Source organism: Alosa alosa, chromosome 10, assembly GCF_017589495.1.
Source record: "Alosa alosa isolate M-15738 ecotype Scorff River chromosome 10, AALO_Geno_1.1, whole genome shotgun sequence".
NCBI classification, from domain to species: Eukaryota; Metazoa; Chordata; class Actinopteri; order Clupeiformes; family Clupeidae; genus Alosa; species Alosa alosa.
In genome coordinates, this window is record NC_063198.1 from 14,317,195 (window position 1) to 14,326,786 (window position 9,592).

Sequence of the window (9,592 nt, forward strand, 5' to 3'; positions counted from 1 at the left end):
TGGTTTTAAACTTCCTGTGTTATTTACACAATACAGTCCGAGCAAACTGAAATATGACGGTGTGAACAAGGTTAGCATGATTCATTTCCTGCGTTAGTACCAGAGCAAGAAAGTACATGTACAACTTAACCAAATACAATTACATAAATGACAGAGGGGAATATTGCAAGACTGATGTTATCTTTTCCATCAGCTGTGCAAGTTGCTACTTTTATTTGACCAAATACAAAGAGTTCCATTTGTTTTATGCATAGTGCCTTGCTTGCTGTTCTGAATTCCAAAATGAATGGATGAAATTAATATTTTCTACTAGCATAGCAGGTAAAAGCAAGGATTTAACTGGGTATTCAGGTATGTCTTTCAAAAGAAACATAATTGTTTAGCCCTTGTGTATATTTATTTATCAATTATATTCTTACTACAAGTGTTGCTATTGACGGGCATCAGCTTTGCTTTGAATGCTGATGACATTCACTAGCTGTATAATGGTGATGTCATTAACAAAGGGTCAACAACAGGAAATAATGATACTAAACATCACTGAAACATTTTAATTCAAATATAGAGAAACATTCAACGTATTGATAAATAATGATAATACAAAACAATCTATGGAGTTTCAGCATGAACAAGGCAATGGTGGCTGCTAAAGGCAAACATAAACAAAATCACTGGAATAGCAGATGGGCTATAGAAATAACCGTGAATTTTGATATTCATATGCAGTAAACACAGGAAGGCTTACAGTCTCATATTGTTACGGTGATAATGAGAGACAAAGGAACATGACACACACACACTCAGACATCAAATAACATCATTCTGGAGATTTCTTCTACCAGGAACTAGTGTAGTTCCTCACCATTTTCATTTCCTGTCGTTGGACCTAGAACGACTACATAAGAAAAAGGTTATTAGCATCACCAGATGGGGGGACTATAGTAACATTCTATTCCAAACAGGCAAAAGGCAAAAAGACAGCATGGCAATGATGGAAATTGTGCTGTGCTGCTTTAACATCTGCTTAATGGCATCAGGTAGAGCCCAGGATTTGCTCCAGAAGAAGGGAAAAAGTGGTATCCACTAGACATAGCATGGCTAAGTAGGGGCAACCCCTATTCTTGTATCCAATGACATTTTTGGAATATTTGTTACATTTTATTTATTTAAATTTAAATAGCGGAGCCACTTGTGTAGGTATGTGGGATATTGTTTGCAATCAGGGGTGCAAGACAAATTCTAAAAGGACAGCGGTGATGCATGAAAGCATGGTGGCTAATCAAAAGTACTGCTACAGGAACATGATTAAAACAGAAGTAGGGGCAGATTCTCTGAAATGTACCACTAAGAGGAACTTACAAAACCAAGAAGTGCTTAATAGTTTACACCATGCCAGTCGCCATTTCAAAACAAAAAATGGTCCCCGTCTTTCGACATTCTTAAACTCACATTGTTTCTCTACTCACCTCTTTGACCTTGAAAAGGACCTTGAAGGCTTGTGGTTCCCATCACGAGAGAGCGACCTCTCCTGTCTCCTGTCTCTGGACAGAGACCTGTGAATAAAAACAAAATGAATAAACACATAAACACCTCAGTGCACATTACAACCCTGGTGTGACCCTGAAATCACCGTTCCTCAAAACCACAGAAGAAAAAAAAAAAAAAAAAAATAAAAATATATTTTGCAATACAGGTTTCTTTAATGCTTACCATAATTTCCCAACTATTAGCCAAGGTTTAACTTATACATTGATCAAATTTTTTTTCAGCTATGAGGTTAAAACACAGGGACAGTTAATATGGTATTAATATGGCTTTGTTTTTTAACTTGCATAAAAACACCGTCCTGCGGTTTATACACATTGTGGCCAATACACAGTAAATTACTGTAATTGCTTATAGGCAGAGGCTGAAATGTGGGCAGCCTGTGATTGGTGTCATTCCATTGTAAAGTTTTTGTGCAAGTGGACAAGCTCACCTGCTGCGGCTTCGACTGAAGCTCCTCCTCCTCGGTGATCTAAATGAAGGGTGAGGCAGAGAGAGAAATGTTACAAGAAAATGTCTTATTGTATTGCCCAACTTAAGCATACCACTCAGGTCTCTGCTACCTGTGGGAGGAAAGTTGCTCCCTGAAACAATGACAGAAGGGAGACCAAATGAGGCCCCATTATGTGACTGGACTTGGGATTTTACTCCCTTGTTTGGCCCTTTGCTTATGCAACACAACACTGAAGATGATGGGTATATATCGCATGACTAATTATAAAAGTTCAGTGTTGGGTGAGACAGATCAAGTCCAAACAGGAGTTGAGGGGTATTGAATTTACCTCTTCAAACCCAGATTGCGCACACATCCAGCTACTTCACAAACAGAGCAAATTTGTCAAGACTGGGGAGGGGATTCTAATTAATATGGAAACGCTAAGGTATATATATATTTTTCCAATCTGTAATATTATATAAGTGGCTATAAAAAGTAGAACAAAAATGTGTGGTAGTGTATAAAAACCAACTTACTAGTTTCTCAACAAGCTACAGAGGATATGATGCACGGAAGCCAGTTTGACCATCAGACGGGTAGAATTTGCAGGCAGAATTTGCCAGATGGTTGTTACTGTGGTTGGTGTAGCTGTTAACTTTGTCGACTGATATGGTTGGCTGAAGAGGTACATTTTGAGCTCTGATTGGTTAGCTGTGGACAGCTGCTGGTTGGCTGTGATGAAGGCATGTGGGGAAGCTACAACGCTGCTGACTGGCTGTGGTTGTAGGAGGAGGAGGAGGAGGAGGAAGAGGCTGAGAGTGGCATGCTCAGGAACCGATGGCGGTTTTTGTTTTGGGCCATGCGTGGGTCATGTGAGCTGATTGGGGCGCGGCGGGCGGTCAGCGGCCACATGATGGAGTAAGGAGACTAGTTGACAGACTCAGAGGGTGAAGAGGCATGGTGATGTCTCTGTAAGGGGTCATCTTCATTAATATATATGTATAAATGTAATATTAATAAAAATACAGAGCCGAAGCAAAAAAACACAAGCAGCACCAAAAACACAACACAGACAAATAATAAGCCAGTGTCTGCTGCACTTAGTTTCACATCTTCAAGTACTGGCTTATCTTAAGAAATTAACTTGATTATTGGAAATACCTTGCGGTCCAGGCAGCTCAGTGGGTCAGAGACAGCAATGTATGATACTTCCTTGGTCACACTAACACAATGTGGACGGCTCAAGAAGCAGGTTTACTAGTGATCGAGCTAACTTTGCAAGATAGTGAGGATGCATGGGTGGTGTCTCCTACAGGCCTATCTGCCTTATCAATGAGCATGTGTGTCGCATCTCTAATCAAGTTAGCTAAACTTAGTCAACCAGCTTAGTGAAATATCCCTACCGACACCCACCCTTCCCCTCCAGGACTGAGCTGATTGGAATGAGCCTGTGTACAGGTCACGGAGACGGGCCTTGTTTGGTGGGGAGGGGGAGGGGACTGCAGAGACCTATCTTTAGGTGGAGGCTGAGAGGCATTACCGGCGTCTAGGGGGTGGACTGCGTCGCCTGTAGTCGTCGCGTGGGCGGCGGCTCCATGATGGGGGTGGTCCTCTATTCCTGGAGCGTTTCTCTCCAGTGGACAGCTCTACTCTCACACGACACCCACACAGTGTTCTAGACAACAGCACAAAAAGGACTAGCACAACTGCAAGTAGTATCGTTCTAAGAATTTCAGAATGACTCCTAACTCATAAAAACCAATCAAATGTCAAATTCACCACCAACACATTAGTTCAGGCAGGACTGCTTTTGTCTCCTACTTTCATGAATGTTACCTTCCATCCAGTTCTCTCACAGCGTCTGTGGCATCTCTCGGGTCCTCAAATTCAACAAAGGCAAAGCCTGGAGGATTTCTCGCCACCCAAACACTACGGAGGGGGCCGTAGTAGCCAAAGGCTCTCTCCAGTTCTGTCTTATTGCCGTTGTTCCCAAGATTGCCCACATACACCTTGCAATCAAGTGGACAATCTCTGTGCATTGTGGGATCTACGCGAAACCCAAATGAAAGCTGAATTAAGTACGCTAAATTTGAGATAAAACAATCACATCTTAATCGTCTTAACTGCTGGTGCAGTTATGTGCTGATCAGTGTAGGATACATTTCACACTAACTACATTCGTTTAGTTAGAGACAAAGGCACATGCATTGGTCCGGCGGTAACAAAACACTGTACTTTTTAAACAGATCACATACTTACCTCCCATTATTGTTCAGTCAACTGTAATAGATGGATGCACAAATTGTGATTATCTGAAGAAAACAAAACCACGATATTTGACTATTTTCTCGCCAATCCTAAAGGCACTTGCAGGAACTCAGATTGACAAAAACAGTTCAACTTTCACACGAGGAGAAAACAAGTACCGTGCATTCAGATTGTAAACCTTCATTTCCGATGAAAATACCACTAAGAGTGAAATGAAATGACTTACATAGCATGTTGCATATTGCATGTTGTAGAGTAACGATAGTTTATTTAGGCAACAATCGCTGGGTGCTGTTTACAGCGTAGGCTACTTCTACTTTTCGCTTTATCAATCGTGCAGACGCAAACGTATCGACCTTTTGCAAACATAACAAATTAGGCCTGACACGTCCTCTAGTAGTGTAACGTTATCTAGGATAGCTTTGCTAACATTCGCTATCTAACCTTTACTGTCAGATCTAGTTAGCTTAACGATACAAATCAACCCTAATAGCTCGAGGTCCTGTTATTCTAACTGTGTCACTGTAGACGATTATCCCGAAAAATATCACTTACCGCAAAAGTTAATTCACTTCTGCAAGCCCTGATGCAGGCTGCCTTCAAATAGATTCTTCTTCTTCTTGTTGTTGTTTTTATGGCGGTCTGGTTGCATTACCGCCACCTTCTGAAATGGAGTGTGGGTCTGAAGAATATATTTCCCTACACTTAAATTATCTTTATTAAACCAGTTCTTCTAAAAAAAGGAAAAGAAAAACCCAAAACAAAAATCTCCAGAATTCCTTTGCAAAATATCTCTTACTATCAAAGGTATCAAAGGTACATCTTTTAGCTGCTGGATTAACAACCATAGATACAATATGGTGTATCTTTCATAGTGAAACGATGTAGGCTACGAATGGTTACAGCGCCATCAAGAGGGAAGGAGTTGTAAGGATTTATGTGATTTTATTTGCTACAGCTTGGCAAATGCAAGCAAGGCATGGCAAGACAAGTAGCCTATAACACATTTCACATTTCCTACACAAAGTCAGTCCAGTGTGCTTTAGGCCTACATAAATAAAATGCATCAGATCAGAAATAAAAACATAGATAGATAATAGAAAAAAAACATAGAAGATAATAGAAAAATATATAATTTAAAAGTAAAGTATAGCATAGGCCTAAAATCTAATAGTCTAATAAAAGACAGAGTAAAATATATGAAAACATTGTGAATGGTATGTCCTATGTTTCGTTAGCTTGGCTGGATGTATGGATGGGTGTATGTATGTTTGAAGGGATGTATGAATGAAGGCCTATATGTAGGTCACAAAAAATGGCAGGTAGGCTAAATAACATTTGACCACATCTCCAACCTAGTTTAAGGATATCAACCTTTAGACTATTCATAAGCATGGAAAACATTGCATTTTGATAAGCCTAGGTGAAGTTGTGCCCGGTTAAAATTACAATTATGCAGTTGACATGCACTTACCACTCATTGTTGTAGCTGAACCTATAGTGAAATAAGCCATTACTTATTTAGAAAGATGCAATATAATCTTGCCTTAATTTTAGTTACATGTATTTCACAGTGTGACCACCAAAGAACAAACAAACAAATAAACAAACAAGCCCATAAAACATAATGTAAGAGAAATCCATGATTAATTACAAGCTATATTGTGTGTAGTTAGTGTAAATAGTGTAAATGGCTATGCTGGAGTTAATGCACATTTGAGGCCTTGGGGCTGTGAAAAGTCCCGTCATGTTTGTGAGATAACATCTCACTCATCACATCCTCTGACCCTTCTGGGGCAAAAGTTCAGTGCTAGAAAGGATTAGGCAGAATTCAAGGGGATTGCATAACACATGTCTCATACGCAAACAACAAGCTTTATGCTATTCAGTTTTACTTTGAGTGTGTGTGTGTGTGTGTGTGTGTGTGTGTGTGAGAGAGAGAGAGAGAGAGAGAGAGAGAGAGAGAGAGAGAGAGAGAGATCTCTTAATCCTCTTGTCTCAATTTCTTGTTGCTCTTCACATAGAGGTTACAGACATGGTTATCATGTTTTGATGAGTTATTTTTTTTTTTAATCTGAAGTAATCACTCAGCGGTTGTTTTCTCTTTAAGCGTCTGAGACATCTTTTCCCCTTGTAACCGCACACAGAACAGTGTGTTTTTCAATCAGATTAGTACAGCACACTCTGTTCTGCTGCACTTCCTGATGACTGGGTATCCTTGCATGAACTCGCCCTCGTGCTCTCTCTCTCTCTCTCTCTCTCTCTCTTGCTTTCTTTCTCATGCATCCACTCACAGACATCACACACACACACACACACACACACACACACACACACACACACACACACACACACACACACACGCACGCACCCATGCACACACACAATTTTGAATGTTAAACCTGTTACTGTGTTCCATAAATTAACTATTGACCTGAGCAACCCCATATCACAAAACTTGACCACTCAATACACTTAGAAAGCATTAGACTTTAAATATTTTAAAAGATGGACCACATACTACATACAGATAGACATTTCTCTGACAGAGATTCAGTAACCCATTTAAATCTAGAAATCCATTAAGCGCTTAAAGAATTTTTAAATCTGATGTGTATCAGTTAAAATATACTAGATAATAATTGAAAATATTTGTTTCCTTGTGTATGTCCCGTGATCATGAATACACATTATTTAGGCACTTAGTCAGTATTGCTCACTATACGTGCTATAATTATCAAGAGCATTCTGCTCCTGTACAATGACGCTTGACTTCTTGCCAAAATTGTGGTACGTCATGTGAGACAGCACATATTTACTTTCTCTTGGTGCACTGGCATGCCTTTTCAATCTACAGTATCACCAGATCTCTGGGTTAAAGGGTCTTTAAGTGCACAACCAGTTTGTCAAACTATGAATGTGAATGTACGTAGATGAACACAGTATAAGTGACTAAGAATCCATCGAACCGATTTTAAAGGCAAAGAGCAACCGGAGTCAAATTCCTTGTTTGTATACGCAAACCTGACCAATAAAGCTGATTCTGATCAGGCAACTGGGATGACAGAAACTCAGCACAGGTCTATGTTTGATGGACATGTTTGATACACCACTGTACATTATTCACAGCCAACCTTTACCGTTTTACTGTGTTTACTTGACATATGGATTCAGGGACCTTATTGAGGGTCAAATGTTATATTCCTTAAGGGCCCCTGATTGTAAGACTGAACACCCCTGTCGTATAGCAGTCCATAATATTCATTATGTTATTTTGTGATTGGAGCCCCAAACTCTGTGGGAATGTACAAAGTGCTTTTACAGCATACCATTGACAAATATCTCACCAGAGCACACATTTGCTATCGGTGCAAATTGTACTGTTGGTTAGCATGGCAAAGCTGTTGTCTGTGGCTTGTTAGTGTGCTAAATCCTTCTAGAGGGTCGTTAATCAGAAGGACCCCATCTTGCACCTGGCCAAATGTTATGCTAATCGAATAGTTTCTAGAGTACTTGGAGCAGCCATAAGCAACAATGGGATGGTGTTGGTGATGGCCCCACATCCCTGCACACCTATCTAGACAAACACCTGGAAGTAAGCAGTGGTGCACAGAAAGTCTTCCATTCAATCCTAAATCTAAATCTAGATAATTTATAGACAAGAGTACATACAAATGAGTAATGAACATAAGAAATATGCAGTAGGCTAAGCTATGTAGGCCCTCTGTACATAGACACTTTTGTCCAAAGCGACATAAAAATAACATCTATACAATAACTAAATTTAACAGTAAACAATTAAAAAAGTTACACCAAGGAGAACAGCAATAATAAACAACAATGTCAATTCAATAAATAGCCTAATAAAAATAAATAAATACTATAATATACAAACAATAACGCAGAAACGCTTAATAAACTAAGTGCATGTTGAACAGATATGCCTTTAGAAATACATATACAGCAATGAGTCTGATTGACAACTCTGTCACAGTACTCGGTGACCTAGAAACTAGAAAGATCTATGTGTAAAATTGCCGGAATTCTCCTTTAAAATGGTGTTGATGATTGTTAAATCTTCATATGTAATTACAGCCTATTTAAACTGCACCCATCTCCCAGTGCTGACAATCTAATTGGTAGTCTTTATGCAGACCCTTCCTCTTACAACTGAAATGTAATTTATAATTTAAAGTTAATTTGTTTACATGAAAGAACATTGAGAGGAAAGTGAAGAAGAATTCTCACTTTAGGCCCCATCAAACTATGTGACTTTTTAGACTGCAGAAGTGTTACCACTCTGCTCACACCACACAGCAGTCTGGTCAGCAAAGCGAGCAACGCAACTAAGGCGTCTACCAATGGGAATGATGTATACCATTGACTGTAAGATGACGAGAGGTTTCCCTATCGGAGACATAATGTCTTCGTGATCTTGGTTCCTACTACAACTGAAGATGAATGGAGGAGACAAACTAAATTAAAGCCTACTACGAAAACCAGAAAATGTGGTGTATAAATGGTGCTGTTTGTGAACTTGTGAACTAAACCAAGTAAAAGTAAAACTGAATGCAAAGGTGTATTGTAGCATATTAGCCAGTAATTTGTTTCCCTCAGACACCTCTGCAGTGGGAAGTAAACAAGTGGGAAACCTAGGCAACCACAGTCTGAAAGCACACAAGCGACATAATTTCAGCTACATAGCAACGGGAGAGGAGCAAGTCGCCACATACAGTAGGCTATAGGCCTATCTGAATGGGCCTTAAGGCAATTGAGTATGCCAGGGAGTTCACAATGACAAAATAATGAAGAAATATTCAAGAAGTATTTATGTTGTTCAGTAGAAAATCCCATCAACATCAAGACACCTTAAAGACATGTGAGAGTACCTTAAAGGTACCATAAATTATATGAAATACATATACATATGACACATTTAATGATATTTGCACCCAAACACCAAACAAAACACCAGCGAGCTAGCTCATCCCCACCCTCCCCAAACTGCCTTTCCCTTCCACCAGCCAAAATTCAGCTAACACAACACTGATGTCCATAACTGGACATGGGGATCAGTAGCATACATTTTACAGTAATTTGAGCTGAATAAATCCAGAATAAACGGACATAGAGTTACCCCCTTAGTCAGTATAGTATTCTATTGACTTTTACATTTCTTTAATACTGTAAAAGGTAAATTACCATATCATGTAGCTGTCTGTCTATCCATTTGCTGCTTTGTCAAATTATGTTTTGTGACCTGCTTTGTTTATTGGTCCAAATGATGAAACAAATTGGCTGCGTCATGAATTAATTAATGAGATATCAGCCAGCATCCAAATT

The 9,592-nt window shown here is 39.4% G+C and overlaps 1 protein-coding gene across 5 annotated transcripts; it reads right to left on the reverse strand.

Annotated features, from left to right (window-relative positions):
* Window positions 1-537: 537 nt before the first annotated feature.
* srsf3a (serine and arginine rich splicing factor 3a) lies at window positions 538-5,097 on the reverse strand. 5 transcript variants are annotated; one of them, XM_048254099.1, is made up of 7 exons: window positions 4,805-5,085; window positions 4,241-4,261; window positions 3,818-4,028; window positions 3,522-3,656; window positions 1,979-2,017; window positions 1,467-1,553; window positions 538-895 (listed from the first exon to the last, which is right to left on the reverse strand). In XM_048254099.1, exons 2-7 carry the CDS (start codon window positions 4,245-4,247, stop codon window positions 868-870), a joined length of 507 nt encoding a protein of 168 aa, XP_048110056.1. In that variant the 5' UTR covers window positions 4,248-4,261; window positions 4,805-5,085; the 3' UTR covers window positions 538-867. The 5 variants fall into 5 exon arrangements, 4 of the variants coding, with proteins under 4 accessions (XP_048110056.1, XP_048110055.1, XP_048110058.1 ...); XM_048254098.1 differs by having other exon boundaries at window positions 4,241-4,293; window positions 4,805-5,083; XM_048254101.1 differs by lacking the exon at window positions 4,805-5,085 and adding an exon at window positions 4,476-4,793.
* Window positions 5,098-9,592: the final 4,495 nt, after the last annotated feature.

What these genes read in the sequence shown, in the direction of transcription:
- srsf3a (XM_048254099.1), bottom strand. An exon ending in GTGAGAGAACTGGATGGAAG is followed by an intron (nt 3,657 to 3,817) that starts GTAACATTCATG and finishes GCTGTTGTCTAG; the next exon opens with AACACTGTGTGGGTGTCGTG. An exon ending in TTCAGTCGAAGCCGCAGCAG is followed by an intron (nt 1,554 to 1,978) that starts GTGAGCTTGTCC and finishes TTTTATTCACAG; the next exon opens with GTCTCTGTCCAGAGACAGGA.